We start from the raw sequence: 19,919 nt of genomic DNA, 5'->3' as shown, positions 1-19,919 counted from the left end.
TTTTTTTTGAAATAGAATCTCATTAAGTCACTTAAGATCTCGCTAATTTTCTGCAATTGGCTTCAACCTTATGATTCTCCTGCCTCAGTCATTGGGAGTCATTGGGATTACAGGCATAAGCCTGTAATCATTGGGATTACTCCTGAGTCATTGGGATTACAGGCATGAGCTATTGCACCTGGTTAAAAAGAGAAATTAAGGCACAAAGACAAGAGAAAAAGGTATGCAGGAGGACACAGCAACAAGGTGATCTTGAAAGTTAAGGAGAGGGGCTTCAGGAGAAACCAAATTTGTCATCACCTTAGTCTTGGACTTCTAGCTTCTGGAAACACCAAAATAACAATTTTCTGATATCTAAGTTCCCCAGTATATTATTCTGTCATGATAACTTTAGCAAAATAATATGGTATATAATCATAAAAAATACAGTTCATAGTGAAATTTCCATAAAAATGGATTTGTAATTAACATATAAAATATCATTGTAAATAATTCTAGATTTCCTCACCTAAAACACTAAGCTGACAGTGAATTGCCTGAGTAAGCACTGGGATGAACAACGACCAGCACTATCTCAAGTCTGCCAGCATTTTTCCAGATGTCATCTTATTACACTTTTGAATATTCTGATTTTTTTCCTCAATGAACCAAGGGATATATGTTCTTGATTACTTCCATTTTTATAAAAAAATATTTTTTTCAGTTACCTAACACTTGTATTTTGAAGAAGAGTAATATTTTAGTTTTCAGATTGATCAGCTTTTTTAGCACCAGGATGATAACATAGATGGTTTTAGAAATAAGAAATTCACTTATATTGATAGCAATTAAATGTGATAAAAATGGCATATGAAAGCTGGTCTGCCTTTCATAAAAATAGATTAATTTTACTGGTTGAGCTCCATTTTAAAACTCAGAAAAGTCTCTCAAAGCAAACCTAAGACCTATTTCAGAAATTTAAAAATAAGTAAATAAAACAAACCATTAACACATTTACTGAATATATCCTACTAGTCTAATATTAATACATTTTCTACAGGAGAAAGAAATCAATGGTTTCTACTGGGAACCATGCTTGGTTTTTGGTTTTGCTTATATGGTTGAACTTTGCTTATATGGTTGATAGTCCCCGAACTGTCTTTCAAAATGGATCTTTGTTTTGTTATAACGGTACCTAGAAATAGGGAATGATGTTCTTGTTGGGTGACATCAACCATTATTTAGCAATCATTACTCAAAGGAGCAAAGCTAGCTTTGTAAATGGCTTAGTAAAACACTGAGAAAGAATTCAACTTTCTTTGTGTCATTTTGGCTTTTTGCTCAAGTAATTATATTTAATTATTATGTTTTGCCTGTCAAAAAGTTGAAATGTGGAACTATAATATTAACAATAATATTATGTAAACCATTTTGGCTATGTCAATCATACTGTCCCTTGATTGTTATATTAAGTACTACTCTCTTATGGAAAACCAACCTCCAACTATTCAGAAACCCCTACTACCTCCCCACCCCCAGGTTCAATTTCCTAAAACATCTGTATTTCCATTGATAAACTGCTTACAAAAAACAACAATTTTATAATGATGATAAACCATTGTCAATTTACTACATCAGCATCCATCAAATGAATTGATTAAATATACATGCTCATTTTGTATAATAGGAATACAATCACTGCAATAAAACACTGTCATGGGATTAATGTCTTGTACTCTGAAAATGTAAGTCTTGCCTTTGGCTTGGTATTTTATGAAGCAGGAGACCATTATCCCATGACAACATTTTATTTCATTGACATCTCAAATATATTCTTAATATCCTTTATATTTATGTTCAGTTTAGAATGAGAGGATTAGAATAGGTATTATTATAGTGGAAAGGCATTCATTATTGCATTCTGAATAGCATTACCATGTGACATGTCTCAGCCATAAGAATCTCTTGGCAAGCATTGCATATTTTATTCTTATGTATTCACAGTAAAACTGACTGTATCTCAGGCTATGAATTTTTCCTGTGTTAATCATCAACATCGACCCAGTTTTGCTGCTGTATGGTTTCCACTTTAATTTATATACTGGTAAAATCAATGTAATCACTCAAATGTTAATGAAATATTAAAAAGAAAAAGTTTTCTAACTTTAAGCCAAAATAATAACCATAAATTTAAATTTTTACTTCCCTTTAAAATAGATTTCTTCCTTTCGTTTTGAAATCACTTTTCTCAGCACTTTTCCACAGTCTGAATACTAAAGATCTGCCTATGCATGTAAAATAGAGATGTGCAATAATTGTCTTTATAACTCAGACCAAAAGCAACACAACTTCATCTGAAATATCTAAGCAACTAAGGCCATTTTTTGGCTTGGATTATCCAGAAAATAACTTCAATTCTCCACTACATTTTGCATGTGTATATATAGAAACAGACACAGGATAAATTATACAAAATAAGATTCTGAGTGTTAAATTTGAAGTGGAAGATAGAATAAGAACTATGAAAATTCATTTGTGGGCATCGATATTGAAAGTCTGTGCAGCAAAGGAAATTAACACAATTTTCAAGATGTTAATATTGTAAGGCAATGTTTTTCGTTTACTGAGCTTTAAAGGTGCCAAAGTTGCCTTGTTTGTGTTAGACCACTGCTGTAATTACATTTCAGCTAGCTAATGAAATGCTAAGCAATGTTTCGTCTGCATTGTTATAGGCAAGTAGAAGTGTTTTGATTAAGAGCAGATGGAGACATTGATTTTTTTTTTTTTTTCATTTTTGCTCTTTCTTCTTGGGTTAGTAAAAAGCCACGGATTGGTATCCTTGGTTAGAACTTAATTAAACTGCCAATGAATTTCTGCTTAGGTCTACACAAGTATGGTAGAACTAGAAATTCCTGAAAAGTTGACTTGTTCCAATATACTACAGCCAACCTATATAGTTTTGTGACTATAATTTTCTTTAAAAATATCCAAGCAAAAAACATAAATAATGCTTTTAATGCCTAAGGTATTATTGGGTTATTATTCTGTTTCTGTCAAAATACATTTAGATATAACCTACACAGAGGTAGGAAACTACTTCACTTTAGTCATTTACCATAGATATTTTTTGTAGACATAATTGATTATAACATAAATATAGAGGTGTTAATAAATAATCTACAACTTAAATTATTGCAGAGTAAATGCATTTTATTAAACAGCTTGGTGAAGAAATACAAAACCATTACCAAAGTAATATAAAGCCCTCCATGCCCCACCTCCAGTCACTAAGCCTTCCCCAAATATAAGCTCTACTTTTCCTCATAACACTATACATTAGTTGTTATACTTTTGAAATTTTACATAAATTTCATTATAAAGTACACAACATTTTGTCTCTTGATCCTTAGATTCAACCATATTTTTAATGTAATTGTAGCCTGTTCATTCTCATTCTATGATATTTAATGACCTTAATACAACTCATTTATTCTAATTGTCTATGGACATTTTAGATTCTTGTTATTGTCCACTTAATAAACTTGTTTTTTTTCTTGATAGTCTCTCTGTTTCATTGTGGTTTTTCACTAAGTGTATCACTTACAGAATATAATTGTGCTAGTGTCTGCTAAGGCATTATTGAAGACAAATTCCATTAAAGCCTATAATCAAATGCACTGTCTTCCAAAATAATAAATATGGCACTTTTTTTTCTATGAAGGATTCACTTAAATTCACTTCCACATGTATTAGGCATGTATTATATGGTTTTCAAAATAAAATAATTTTTAATGTATCACTTTTTTCTGCTGAGAGAAAAAATATATATAAAGCTAAATCTGTTCAATTCATAACATTAATACCAGTTCTTTTTCATGTATAATGTCTTGAAATAGTTCCTAATTATTTCTGTATATTTTCCTTCAATTCTCAATAAAATTTAAAGCTTATTTTACATTTTATAGAAATAAAAGTTGGGGATTAATGTTAGGAAGAGCAGTCCACTTTAGTGTCCCTTAAATAAATATCAGTAGAAGAAAAGAAAAACATTTATGTTCTCCATGAAAAAAAAATGACATCCAGAGATTAAGAAAAGAACTACTAGTTCAGTTTTTATGCTCAGCTCCTATTGAAATAGTCTGATGGTGTATTTTTCTTTATCCATTAGGTATATACAAAGCCAATCCTTTTGACCGACTCACTGTACAAGGGCAAAGAATTTAGAGGTTTTCTCAAAAAAAAAAAAATTGGATGAATGAAAATGATGAGCAATTATGGAATTAAGCTATTGACCATATCTAAGTAGAAAATTTGAAATTTTTTATTTGGCTATTTAAGAGAAGGCATAAGAAGTTTCTTCCGTAGTCTTATTTTTTCTTAGGGCCCATCTTATCATTTTTGCAATGAGAACTTTGCTCACTCATTTCCTTTGATAGTGATGGAGACTGTGATTGAAGTAGGGAGTAGGGAACACTATGAAAAAATGATAGAGACACTTCAGGGAAACTTCTATTATAGATTATAAGAATGAGATGTGGAGGATGAAACAAGAAGTGTCAACTAATTATTTCCATCATCCAAGAAAAGTATAGAACAAAATAAAGATTCAGTTTTACTTTCTTTTATATAATAATAAAGATAATAATAAAAAATAATAAAGATAAATATCAAGCTTTTTCACAAGGGTAGGTGAACCAATATGTCATTTTCTCCAGCAATACTGCCAAGTTAATGAAGAGCTCTATTTTGATTCAAAATAACCACTTTCTTGACTGAAACTTGTTTGACGCTGTAAATTAGAAGATTAGTATATATATTTTGTCCTATGTACCTAGTTAATATGTACTTGCTATTTATTTTTATTACTCATAAATAATTGATAATTATTTGATAAAAATATTTTTTAAATTTAGCACATGATAATCAATCAATGTTATATTAGTAGTCAATCTTAGATATTATATTCCCATGCATAATTAGCTAATCTTTCTTTATGCTATTTCAAATATTGCTTTAAGTATAATGCTATCATCCATTTCTATTCACTGGGGCTTTCTAATTTAACTGATGATGTAAGATTTTCAATGCTAAATTACACTGTTATATGGGTGGATGATAAAATGACTTTTCGAATTATTATTTTATTAAAAAGGCAAATACAATATAGGAAAAAAAACAGAAGTCAGGAAATCAAATACCCATTTTCAGACCTATTGATGAGGAACTGCATATATTTAAACAGAAGCTTGTCTTTGAGCTATAGATATTATATTTAAATTGAAGATTGGCCGCTGGGTTATAGCTATAGACAGAATGCTCTCCCTCTTCCTTCTTTTTTGTGAAATCCCTGGAAATATACAAAATCCTCCTTTAAAAAATTATGCAATATCAGAGCTGGAAAACAAGAAGGGGTGTCATGAAATATTGGTCATGTATAGTATTTTGACCATTCCCTGAACTACGGGAAGATGACAGCAGATTAAAATGAAAAACTACGGTACCAAATTGTAGGATTATACTTCCTCAGTAGATAGATATAACACTTGAAAAGATTAGGCTTTGAAGCAGTCATCTGGATGACCCCTGATTTTTATCCTAGTTCTTTTCTTTTTCCTCTCCACCAAATAATGCCAAGCAATGGAAATAGTCACTATGAGAATTCAGGGTAGAAAAGTGGGGTTGAGATCCAGGATTCTAGTGAAAACTGATAAAAGTTAGCACTCAGAAAAAAAAAAGTTAATAATAAAATAAGAAGTCTAGCTCTTGGTGCACAGTATCTAGGAATACTTCCCATTCCTATCCATGAAACCATAAGAAGCAATATGTACTATGCAGACCCAATAACATAGGTAGGATAGCAACTTTTAAACTCAAAGGCAAGCATGAAACCAAGAATCATTAAGTATTCGAGGCAAAGACTATTTCCTCAAAGCAAAATCTAATATCATAGAGAGTGTAACTCAAAGAACTGACCAACTAGAAGAGTATGCCATGTCCATTGAATAAGAACAGTTGTTTATAACAAAGTTCCCATTAAGCAGTTTCCAAAAATATAAATAAATAACCCCCAGAAAGGAATTAATTGCAGCCTTTAAATTAATTTTTAGATACTTATGAGCTTAAATGATATAAGCAGAGAGAAACAAATGAATTTAGCACAGAGTTTGAAAAAGACTTTTTTTTTTTTTCTGGTGTATACATAGTATATACACACCAATTGGTGTCTTCATACATGTACTTTGTATAATAATGATCATCACATTCCACCATCATTAATAACCCCATGCCCCCTCCCTTCCCCTCCAACCCCTCTTCCCTACCTAGAGTTTCTATTCCTTCCATGTTCCCGCTCCCTATCAGCCTCCTTATATCAAAGAAAACATCCGGTATTTGTTTTTTGGGGATTGGCTAACTTCACTTAGCATTATCTTCTCTAACTCCATCTTTTTACCTGCAAATACCATGATTTTATTCTCTTTTATTGCTGAACAATATTCCATTGTGTATATAAACCACATTTTTTTAATCCATTCATCTATTGAAAGGCTTCTAGGTTGGTTCCACAGTTTAGCTATTGTGAATTGTGCTGCTATAAACATTGATGTGGCTGTGTCCCTATAGTATGCTGTTTTTAAGTCCTTTGGGGAAAAAGACTTTTATAAATAAGTATATAAATAAGAATGAATACTATATTTCACTGCATAATTGTTACCATGACATTAACATATAATTACCATAATTCTGTTCATCTTAATCTTGCACCAAAGACAGTTAAGTAATAATTTTAAAATAATACTGGCACAATTTTAAAAAAAAAAGCTCCACATAATGGCAATACCCCAAATTTTTTACAAGAAAAAGGAACAAAATTGGCATAAAATCTGTAATGATTATATGGTGAAATGTGGTAAAAAAATGAAATAAGCCTTTAGTTAAATTCTTTGAAAAAGAAACAGAAGGTAGTGCCACGATATATTAAAAGTGCTAAAACAAAACTACCAAAAATTCTATACCCAGAAAAAGAAACTGGCCCTCAAATACTAAGAATAAATAAAGAAAAACAAAGAGAATTTTCCCATGCACACTGTACAGTAAAAAATAAGAAAGGGGCTCCTTCAGACAAAAATGAATAGACACCAGGCAGAAGTGACTCAAATTTACATTAAGTTGCTAAAGGCAACCACACAGGAAAATATAAAAGAAAGTTTAAATGTATTTCTTGTTTTCAGCTTTTTAAAATTTTGTCTGATTTTAAAAGTTCTCATAAAGTAATAATTATAAATTTATATTGATGGCTATACAATGGTGAAATTTGATGAAATATTAATGGCTATATATTGATGAAATTTGCAAGACAATAGGAACACAAGAGGGATAATAGAACTATAGGGTGATGAAATTTTCATATACTGTTGAAATCTACTTGGCCCCAATTTGAGCCAAATTTTATAAGTTACTATATTAGTTGTAATACCCAGAGCAATTACTAGAAAATGACTTGAAAAAACAATAAGATAAATGAAATGGGAATTTAAATGGTGTGATAGAAAAGTATTTATTCAACAAAAAAAGCACAGTAATAGAGAAAAAGAAAACAAACAAGATGTATATAAAATTGTTAGACAATGGTAGAAATAAGTTTTACCTTATCAGTAATTATATTGAATGTTAATGGATTAAACAATCCAATTTAAGGTACACACACACATATTGTCACTAATAAGTGAGTGAATCAAGGTTTCAGGGGAAAAGATCAATATACAAAACCCAATTTCATTTATATACATTAACAATGATGTATGCGAAAAAGGAAAATAAGAACATTAAATGAAAAATAAATTAAAGGTATCAGGTATCTGTTATTAATGAAAAACATTTAAGATTCAAAGATACATTTATATTGAAAGTTAAAAGAATAAAGTTACAATTCAAATGATAATAAAAATGAGCAGGACTGTGTATGGTAATATGAAACAAATAGATTTTATAAGAAAAATTCTAGTAAGAAAAAAAGACAATTAATGATAAAAAAAAAGAAAGTGAAACTAAAGCCAGAAGAAGGAAGGAAACAGGATTAGAGTGTAAATAAATACTGTAGAGAATAGTAAATACAAAATCAGTAGAACCAAAAATTGTTCAGTTGTTTCTATGCAAGGACAACAGAATTGACACTCCTTTAGCTAGAATGATCAGAGAGAGAGAGAGAGAGAGAGAGAGAGAGAGAGAGAGAGAGAGAAAGGGAGAGAGAAAGAGAACAAGACAGAGAGAGAAGACTCAGATTTCTAAAATCATGATGAAGGAGGAGACAACAATATTTAACAAAATTAAAAAGTTTTTAGGGAATACTATGTACAATTTTACACCAACAAAATGAATAACCTGAGTGAAATGGACAGATGCTGAGAAACTAAAATCTAGAAAAAGGACAAAAGAAGAAACAGAATATATGAAAAGGCCTATAAAAATTTAAGGTCTATTTTTAAAAATTCTCATTAATGAAAGCACCAAAAGGCTTTACTGGTGAATTCCACCAGACCTTTAAAGAAGAATTAATGTCTTTCATATTTGCTCCACTCAGAGGAGAACACTTCCCAATCTCATTCTGTGAGATCAATATCATTGTGATAGCAAAGCCAGATGAAAAATGACCAACAAGATAAGTAAATATCTGCTACAAATATAGAAACAAACAAACAAACAAACATACCCAAGCAAAAACACTAGAAAACCAAATCCAGCAATATATAAGAAGAATGATATAGTATGACCAAGTGGAATTTATCTCAGGAAGGAAAGGCTGTTTGAACATCTGGAAATTTAATAGTGTATATATCAGTTTAATAGAATAAGGAATAAAAATGACATGTTCATCTCAATAGACAAATAAAACCTCTTTGAAAAAATTCAGCACACTTCATGATAAAAAAAAAATTCTCAACAAAAATGTGATTCTCAACAAAATCTTCATCCTGATGAATGTCATCCATGAAATGTTCACAGATGGCATCATACTTGATGAAAAACCAAAAGCTTTCTCCTTAAGATCAATGATAAGAAAAGGACATCCACTTTTGTCACTTATATTCAGCATTTTACCGGAGATTCTAGCTTGAGCAATTGGGTAGGGAAAATAAATAAAAGGCATTCAGACTGGAAAACAGAAAGTAAAACGGATTCTGTTTGCAAATAATATATGTAAAAACTCCTAAGGTGTGTGTACACACACACACACACACACACATACGCACACATATTGTCACTAATAAGTGAGTGAATCAAGGTTTCAGGGGAAAAGATCAATATACAAAACCCAATTTCATTTATATACATTAACAATGAACAATGTGAAAAAGGAAAATAAGAACATTAAATATTCCATACTACCAAAATATTACAACTAGGAAGCAAAGTGCAAAATTATATTCTGAAAAGTACAAAATATCCTTGAGAATTAAAGTCCTAAAATACCCAAAGATACCCCAAGCTCATGGACTAGAACAGTTAGTGTAGTTAAAATGGTAATAATTGGCAAACTGATCTTCATATTCAACACTTGCATACAAATGTTCATACCAGCATTTTTCAAGACCATATAAAAGCCTGATTTTTGTAGAAATCAACAACTTGATTTTAATATATGAAAATTCAGTGGCAAAAGAATATTCAAAAACAAACTTGAAAAAGAATTAAAAAGTTGGAAGACTTCAGACTTCTCCAATTTCTAACTGTGGTATTGACATAAACATAAATCTGTGGATCAATGGAATAGAACTGTAGGCCCATAAATAATCCACCCATTTATGAGACATTGATTTCAACAAATATATCAAGACAATTCAATGGAGTAAACAATAGTCTTTTCAATAAATGGTATTGGGACAACTTGATATCTATAAGAAGAAGAATGATGTGCACATTTACCTCATAGCATATAAAGAAATTAACTAAGCTAGGTCAAAGAATTTGGTGTATAAGACAAATATGTAGAAGAAAATTCTCAGAACAAAAATAAAGGAATTAGGCAAAAGTTTCTTAGATACAATACAAAAAGCACAAGTAACCAAAGAAAAATAAGTAAACTGAACTTCATCAAAATGAAATTTTGAACTTCATACACTATCAAAAAAGTGAAAAATCCACACAATGGATGGAAATTCAGGGTAGGGGACGTGAATACACAATACACAAAGAGCTTTTATGACTCAACAATAACAAAAAGCCCAACTGAAAAGTGGGCAAATAATTTGAATATTTTTTTCAATACATATCTTTTTTGAAGGTGTTTCTTCAAAGAAGGTATACAAATGGGCAATACAACATATAAAATGACAGATAGTGTCATTAAGGAAATGTATACAAAAACACAATGAGAGCTTTCACATATTCTAGCATGACTCTATTTAGAAAGAGTAACAACATTTGACATATATGTGACAAACTGTAATTCTCACACATTGCTGAGGAGAATGTAAAATGATGCAGCTCCTTTGAAACATTGTAATAGTTCCACAAAATGTTGAATATGGAGTTTCCATGTGACCCAGAAATCCTAAGTACATACCCAGGAAAATGAAAATATATGTTCACAAAAACATGTGCAAATGTTCATACCAGCCTTATTTAAAATAGCCCCAAGTAGAAACAATCCAAAAGCTCATCTACTGATAAACGAATAAACAAAGCAGTCTATCCATACAATGATATATTATTCAACTACTTAAATGAAGTACTGATACATGACAACTACTGAATAACCTTGAAAATGACCTAAGTAAAAAATGACACATACAAAAATACAAATATATATTTATATAAAATATCAAGAATAGGAACCTCCATAAGGAAAGTAGATGAATCATTACCAGGAATTAGGGGAAGAGATAAACGAGAAGTGTCTACTAAAGGGTACAGATTTTATTGGAGAATAACCAAATTATTCTGGAATTAGAAAGCGGTAAAGATTACACAACTTTGTTATTATACTTAAAAATCCTAAATGAATAATTTCAAAATATATATTTTCTGGAATGTGAATTATATTTCAAATTTTGAAAACTTTCCACTACCCCAAGTGAGATAGAAGGAGGTTGTCGAGGTTGAGAGCAGAAATTGAATAGAAAATAAAATTCTGAAAAGATAAATATTATTTTGGTGAGATTACTAAAGATAACAAATCTGAAATATAGAAAATAAGCAATATTAGGAAGGACAAAAGTAAGAGATTAAGATTATAATTAAAGATTACTCTGACCATTTGATACAAATATGTTTCAAAATCAAAACAAAATGGACAAATTACTAAGAAAAAGTGAGAGAGCAGTTTAAAATATCCTCATTAAGCAAAAACAACCCAATGAAAGTCCACAATAATATTTAGTAAACTTTCAAAGGACAGGATATTTCAATATTGTGAAAAATCCTTGAGAATAAAATATAGAATGCTTTGGATTATAAAAGCAGGTAAGATTATTAACAGAAAGGAAAATTATAAGCCAAACTCATACATGCATATAGATGCAAAATACCTTCACAAAATGTAAGTAAACTGAATTTGGGAATATTTAGAAAAATAAAACACTATTACCAGTTTGAAGTTGCTCCAGGAATATTAGTGTAACTTAACATTATATAATTAATAAAAATATGAATTGATGATGAATGAAACAATTTAATAAGTAACTTAATTTTTTTGTACTTCAATGAATAATATCTACTAAAATTTTGCAACAAACATCATTCTTATGGTGAAAAGTTCAAACTTTAAATTTGGGAACAGCACATTAATACTATTTCTACTCAAAATTTAAGGTGGCACCCAAACATTTAGTGACCTAGTGACCCAAGTAAAACAAGTTATAAGAAAACAGCATACTACAGAGATATTATTAATGGTAGATATTTAAAAATTGGCTTGTGTCACATAATTATGCCAAAGTGTACTCACTTCTATACAGTTGTAACTTTTAGGAAATATAATATATCTCAGAAATTGCTTCAAACCATCATTTATGGGTTACAAGTAAAATTATATCAAAAACTTGTTTAAAATAATCTGGGGGTTGGGCACAGTGGCAAATGCCTATAATCCCAGTGACTCAGGAGGCTGAGGCAGGAAGATTGTGAATTCAAACAGCTTCAGCAACAGTGAGGAGCCAAACAACTTGGTGAGACCCTGTCTCTAAAAAAATACAAAATAGGGCTGGGGACGTGGATCAGTGGTTGAGTGCCCCTACGTTCAAGCCCTAGTACCACAAAATAATAATGATAATCATGATAATAATCAGCGTTGGTGACAAACAATTGGCAGTAGTATACGTAAAACAAGATTAATCATGCTTGATAATGGCCAAAGTCATTATCAAGACGGTCAAGTGTACTATACACTTACTTTTCTGTTTCAGACTTTTCATAATGAAAACTTATTAAAACGCAAAACAGAAACAGAAAAAGATGAGCTAATCTTTATAAAGGCAATTTTACATTTCTTTTGATCCATAATTAAAAGACAAGTTAAATTATGTTCATAGAGATGAAAATTAAGCACCAGAAAAGTGCTAATTTCCCAAAATTGATTACTAAATAGAATTCAATTAATATTCACACCAACAGTATGCAAGCCTTCCCTTTTCTCCACATCTTCACCAGGACTTGTTATCTTCGTTTTCTTTTTTTCTCTCTTTTCTTCTCTCCTTTCTTTCTCCCTTCCTTCGTCTTCTTTTTCTTTTTTTTTTTTTTAATAGGAGCTATTCTTATTGGGGTGTGGTGATTATCTTGTAGTTTTGATTTGCATTTCCTTCATTATCAGTGTTGAACATTTTTTAATATATCAATGACCTGTTGTATTTTTTAGAAAATGTCTGTTGAGGCTAATTGTCCTTTTTTTTTTTTTTTTTTTTTTTTACATTTTTATTGAGATGTTGGAATCCCTTATATATTTCAGACATTTATTTGCCCCCTGTAAAATGTAGCTTGTAAATATTTTCACACATCCTGTAAGTTGTCTCTTTACTCTGTTGTTTCCTTTGTTGTGCAGAACTTTAAGTTTGATTTAATTCCATTTGTCAATTTTCATTTCCTGTGCTCTTGGAGTCTTTTCCAGAGAGCATCTGCCATCCCAATGTCCTGAAGTACTTATCTTATTTTTTCTTGTAGTAGTGCATAATTTCAGGTCTTCCATATAAGTCTTTTATCAGTTTCGAGTTATTTTTGGAACTGGCAAGAGATGGGGGTCTACTTTCAATCTCCTGCATGTGGATATTCAATTTTCGAAGCACCATTTATCAAAGAGGCTGTCCTTTCTCCAATTCAAGTTCTGGGTACATTTTTTTGAAAATCAGTTGAGTGTACATGTGTGGGCTTACTGCTCAGCTCTCTATGTTGTTCCCTTGTTTATATGTCTGTTTTTGTGCCAATACCACACTGTTTGGGTAGTATAGCTCTATAGAATATTTTGAATAAAAGTAATGTAATGCCTTATGTTTTGTTCCTTCTGTTCAAAATGCCTTTGATTATTTGAGATTTTAATTGTGGTTCTATATACCTTTCCATTTTTTGTGTCCTTTTCCATTTATTTCATCAATATATTATGATTTTTGTTCTATAAATCTTTCATTTTTAAAATTACATATAATCCCAGGTATCTTCTGTAGCTATTACAAATGGGATTGTTTTCTTGATTTCAATTTCAGATAAATCACTATTGGCATACAATATTGTTGCTGATTTTCCTATGATGATTTGTAGCCTGCAACATTGCTGAATTGATTACTTCCAATATTGTTTTTGAGGAGTTATTGTGATTTTTCCACATATAAGGTCATGTCATCTTCAAACACTGACTATTTGACTTCTTAATTCAGATAGCTTTTACTTCTTTCACTTCACTGATTGCTCTGTGATTGCTCAACAGTACTATGTTGAATAAAATTGGTAAGAGTGAGTATTCCTGTTTTGTTCCAGATCTTAGAACACTTTTATCTTTTTTTCCATTCATTATGTTAGTTGTTGACTTATTAAATATGATTTCTATTATGTTAAGGTATGTTCCTTCTATACTTAATTTGTTCAGGATTTTTATTATGAATAAATGTTGAATTTATTCAAATGCCTATTCTTCATCTATTGAGATAATGATATTTTTGGTGTGCGTTTCATTCTGTTGATGTAGTGTGTCACATTTATTGTTTTTTATACATTGAACTATCCTTGCATCCTTGGGATTAATTCACTTGTATCATGCTAAATAATCTCTTTAATGTGCTATTGAATATGGCATGTTGGTATTTTGACAAATGGATAAGCAATGTGAACACAACAGAGTTTTTAGTATATGATGTGCATATTGGCTATTTTTATGTGAGAAAAAATCTATATCCCTACCTCATGCCATAACCTCTTCTCCTTTAATGAAAGAAAAATGAGAGACATACTTTTTAAAATTTTGCAATAAAATACAGGAGCATATTTTATGATATAGGCACAAGGAAAGACTGCTTAAACTTGAATAAGTATTCTAAGTAATAAATACAACTTTATTAAAATTAGAAAATTATTTTTCTCATAACATAAAGAGCATAACAGATGTGGAGCCAAACCATGATTCATTAATAGAATGAATAAGTCAAAATTAAAATGGACAACTGACATAAAGAGGCATTAAGGAAGATACACAAATGTGAAGCAAATGCATGGAAGTCATTAAACCCATTAAAATCACTAAGTGAATTACTTTGTTTATCCACTAAATTGACAAATTAATAAAGTCTGACAGTAATAACTGTTGGTAACAAAGCAGAACAATGTGAAGTCTTTTAACATTGGAGAAAGTGAATTAACAATACCACTTGGAGGGATAGAGGTCAACATTATCTTACATGCTACATATTCACATTTCATATGATCCAGAAATTCCATTCCAATGTAACTCCAAAAAAATGGTACCATACATATACCAGAGTCCAAATACAAATGTTCATAATAGCTTCATATTCAATAACAAAAGCTAAAAAAATCATAAGCATCTATTGACAGAAAAATGAAAAATATACTATACAATGAAATGTTATAGTTTCATGAAAATAATTTAATTACTATAACTATATATGACAATATAGAGAGATCTCTGAGATGTACTGATGATTGGACAAAAAGGAAAACAAATCCTGGAGTTGAGTGGATGGCTGTGGGCAGCTGTGGTGGCCATTGGGGGCTCAGGAGGGAAGAAGAGAACACAAGAGGAGTCTTTGGAGCATTCCTTCCTTGTTGTGAAAAGCAAGGAATCCATGTCCTCCATTGCTGGGGATCTCCAAGTCACTCGCTGGTTTTGCTGAGCCAGGTCTGGGTGCCACCCTTAAATGGAAGAGAATATTTACAAAAGAAAATACATTCTTCAGAGAAAACTCCTGGCAGACCGACATGGCGGCAGAACTAACATCACTAAAATGGCGATATTACCAAAAGTTTTCTATAGGTTTAATGCAATGCCAATCAAAATCCCAACGCCATTTCTTGTAGAAATAGAGAAAGCAATCATGAAATTCATCTGGAAAAATAAAAGACCCAGAATAGCAAAAGCAATTCTAAGCAGGAAGAGTGAAACAGGCGGTATAGTGATACCAGACTTCAAACTATACTACAGAGCAATAGTAACAAAAACAGCATGGTACTGGTACCAAAACAGGCAGATAGACCAATGGTACAGAATAGAGAACACAGAGACCAATCCACAAAATTACAACTACCTTATATTTGACAGAGGTGCTAAAAGCATGCAATGGAAAAAGGATAGCATCTTTAACAAATGGTGCTGGGAAAACTGGAAATACATATGCAACAAAATGAATCTGGATCCCTTTCTCTCGCCATACACAAAAGTTAACTCAAAATAGATCAAGGAGCTTGATATCAAACCAGAGACTCTGCGTCTGATAGAAGAAAAAGTTGGCTCTAATCTACATCTCGTGGGGTCAGGCTCCAAATTCCTTATTAGGACATCTATAACACAAGAGTTAAAAACAAGAATCAAAGACCTTAAAAGAGTGTACTATAGGGATACAGCTACATCGATGTTCATAGAAGCACAATTCACAATAGCTAGACTGTGGAACCAACCTAGTTGCCCTTCAATAGATGAATGGATTAAAAAATGTGGCATTTATACACAATGGAGTATTACTCAGCACTAAAAAATGACAAAATCATGGCATTTGCAGGGAAATGGATAGCATTAGAGCAGATTATGCTAAGTGAAGCTAGCCAATCCCTAAAAAACAAATGCCAAATGTCTTCTTTGATATAAGGAGGGCAACTCAGAAGAGAGCAGGAAGGAAGAGCATGAGAAGAAGATTACCATTAAACAGGGATGAGAGGAGGGAGGGAATGGGAGAGAGAAGAGAAATTGCATGGAAACGGAAGGAGACTCTCATTATTATACAAAATTACATATAAGAAGAGGTGAGAGGAAAGGGAAAAAAACAAGAAAGAGAAATGAATTACAGTAGATGGGGTAGAGAGAGAAGATGGGAGGGGAAGGGAGGGGAGGGGGGATAGTAGGGGATAGGAAAGGCAGCAAAATACAACAGACACTTGTATGGCAGTATGAAAAAACATTGATGTGTAACTGATGTGATTCTGCAATCTGTATATGGGGTAAAAATGGGAGTTCATAACCCACTTGAATCAAATGTATGAAATATGATATGTCAAGAGCTTTGTAATGTTTTGAACAACTAATAAAAAAAAGAAAAAAAGAAAAACAAATCCTGAGTACTACATATAGTAAGAAATATTTAATAAAACATAAAATCAAGCTAAACTAAATATTACAGCATTCATATACATGTTTTATAAATATTTACATGAAAACAAGAGAAAGAGACATAAAATTCAGATTAAATATTAATACAGCATACGGGTTAGATTGTGGATAAGAACACATTGTAATTTTTGGTTTGAAGTTATATAGTAGGATTATGGATAGTTCTTCCTTTTTTCAGTATTTATTATTAGTTAAAAATACATACATTTTTCAAAAACCAAATATTACATAGAAATAAATAGAATCTTTGAGAGATTAAGCAGTTTAGAAGGTCATGGAAGAAGTTAGAGATGGCTGTGGTTTAAACTAGGTTTTGTCCACATTACCAAAAAGATTCACAGATTCAGTACAATACTTATCAAAAATATCATTTTTTTCTTAACAAAATCAGAAAAAAAAACAAATTTAACATTCATATGGAAGCACGAAAGACCCCAAGTAGCAACACAAATCATGAACAAAAGGAGGTATCACACTGTCTGACTTCAAAATATACTACAAACCTGTAGAAATTAAAACAGCATAGGATTGCCATAAAAACATACACAGACAGATAGAATAGCACAGAGTACCCAGAAATAATACCATGCATTTACATGCATCATATTCTTGACAAAATTTCTAAAAACATATGGTGAACAAAGGACAGCCTCTTCAATAAATGGTGCTGGGAAGACCTGATATTCAAAAGCAAAAAACTGAAACTTGACCCTTATCTCTCACTATGTACAAAAGTCAACTCAAGTAAAGTAGATCAAAGACCTGAATGTAATATTTGGAACTCTAAAACTCGTGGAAGAAAATAGGGGTGGGGAACACTTCAAGACATTGATATAAGCGCGCACACACACACACACACACCCCAAATCATAGAAAACAAAAATGAGATTACATCCAACTAAGAAGCTTGTATATAGCAAATGAAGTAATTAATACATTAAAGAGACAACTTACAGAGTGAAATAAAAGTTTGAAAACTCTCATATGATGAAGAATTAATATCCAAAATGTATGAACTTTAAAAAAACCTCAATAACAAAAGACAAAATCCAATTAAAAATGGGCAAAGGATATTAATAGACACTTCTCAGAAAAAGAAATGCAAACAGCCAAACATTGTATAAAGTATTCCCAATTTCAGCTGCCCAGAAATCAAGTCAAAACCACAATGAGAAATCATCTAACCCCAGTTTAGAATGACTATTATCTACTCTTATCAAAAGGTCAAAAACTAATATGAAGTGTAGAAAAGGAAACTCTCGTATGCTGTTGGTAGGTATGAGTTGGGACAGCTACTATAGACAAGATTAAGAAGGCTTCTTAAGAAACTAAAAATAAATCTCCCATATGATCCAACTCTCCAATTTCTGGATATATATCCAAAGAAAATGACATAAACATATTGAAGAGTAACTTACGTGCCCACGTTTGTTGCTGCACTATTCACAATGGTTAAGATATGGAATCAACTTAGGTGCTCAACGACAAATCGATAAAGAAAATGTGTGCATACATACCCCCCCACACACACACACACTGAAATCTTATCCATTGATAAAAAGAATGATATCCTGTTATTTAGAGCAAAATGGAACTGGCAGACTTTTAAGTCATGTACAGATTGATAAATTTCACATATTCTATCTCACCCAAAGACGTTAAAAATTGCATTGAAATGTATAATTGTGACTCCAAAAGGCTGGGAAATGTAGGGTAATACAGGAGTATTGGAAGTTAGTTAATGCATACCCAAGCACATTTAGAAAGAAGTAATAACTTCTAGGGTTCTTCAGAAAAGTGTGTGTGTGTGGGGGTCTAGTTCACAATAACCTATTATATACCTTATAGATAATAAGTACAAGAGAGAGCTCAAATCCTGCAAAGACAAAGCGATAATAAGGAGATAGATACATTACTATGACTTGACCTACAAATATGATATGCATGTATTGAGATATTACATTATAATACATAAATATGTACAGTTATTACATGTTAATAAAATTTTTTAAAAAATTATCTAAGGAAATGAAAATGTTAACTTCCCTTATTTGATCATTACACACTATGTATATGTATCAAACTATCATCTGGTGACCCATAAATTTGTACAGTTAAAATAGTAATTTAAACTTGGTGTGCTGGTACATGTCTGTAGTCCCAGCTACTTGAAAGATATATGCAGGAAGATGGCTCTAGCCTATGAATTTAAAAACAGCCTGGGTAACATAGTTAGAGCCCATCACAAATAAGAACAAAAACAGTGATAGTAATAATAATAATAATTTTTTCAAAAAGTCAGGCCTACATTATTCATATGTCAATATTTTCCTTTCACTTATTCCAGTTTTCCCAAACTTGGATGCATAGTGCATTTTAAAAAATAATGATGTCTAGATTCCACTTCTAGAGCATCTGATTTAATTTGACTAGGCCTTGACATTAGGATTTATAAAAATTCTCCAAGGTAATTCCAACGTGTAATAATGTATAATAACCACAGATACATTCCAAAATAATCATGTTTCAGAAACTATCTTACTTGGTAGAAAGAATAAAATGAAAATGTACATGTTGATTAAATAAAGCATTATATTTAGCCCAAAGGTCCTATTTTGTAGTAAGGAAATGTTAAAATAAAAATATTATGCTTTATGGATATGAAAATTATAATTTTCCAATCCAAAAACATAGGAGAGGCAAGAATATATATTAGTATATCCACTATAGCAATAAATGCAATATCACATTAAGTAAAATAATTTATTTGACTCAGGAAACAAAAACATATTTCAGATATACTATGAGAATAAACAAAATGAATGTCATTAACTTAATGTCACATTTATAACCTTTATATTTATTAGAACACAAATGGAAGTGATCTGGTCTTTTAGAAAGTGATGATTCTATTATTAAATATTAATTGGAGAAATTAAATATTTGTTAAGTAAAAAAAGAACAAATGTATGTTTCCCTTGCTATTAAAGAACCACTGAGTTATAATAAACACAAAGAAATAATAGAACTTCAAATAAGCATTTCAGACATAAAAGGGAGTTATCTCTTTGCATTATTTTTAAAATTATATATCATTACTTATAAATTTGAGTTTGTGATTTTA

The 19,919-nt window shown here is 31.0% G+C and overlaps 1 protein-coding gene across 2 annotated transcripts in view; it reads right to left on the bottom strand.

Annotated features, from left to right (window-relative positions):
- The window catches only part of Tmem232 (transmembrane protein 232), a 245,196-nt gene that overhangs the window by 49,158 nt on the left and 176,119 nt on the right, over nt 1-19,919 (bottom strand). The window contains exon 15 of one of the 2 annotated variants that reach the window (XM_058584316.1): nt 14,568-15,327. The exons of the other annotated variant lie outside the window; for it this stretch is intronic. Within the exon in view, the coding sequence (XP_058440299.1) occupies nt 15,189-15,327 (139 nt within the window). The 3' untranslated portion in view covers nt 14,568-15,188. Of the gene's footprint in view, nt 1-14,567; nt 15,328-19,919 lie in introns of those variants that run through there. 2 annotated transcript variants of the gene reach the window in all.

The sequence above is a fragment of the Marmota monax genome, unplaced genomic scaffold (genome assembly GCF_021218885.2).
Source record: "Marmota monax isolate L192 unplaced genomic scaffold, Marmota_monax_Labrador192_F-V1.1 WCK01_AAM20220418_F8-fsc00006, whole genome shotgun sequence".
NCBI classification, from domain to species: domain Eukaryota; kingdom Metazoa; phylum Chordata; class Mammalia; order Rodentia; family Sciuridae; genus Marmota; species Marmota monax.
The sequence above is the reverse complement of the archived record's forward strand: the minus strand, read 5'-3'. Positions and strand labels throughout refer to the sequence as shown.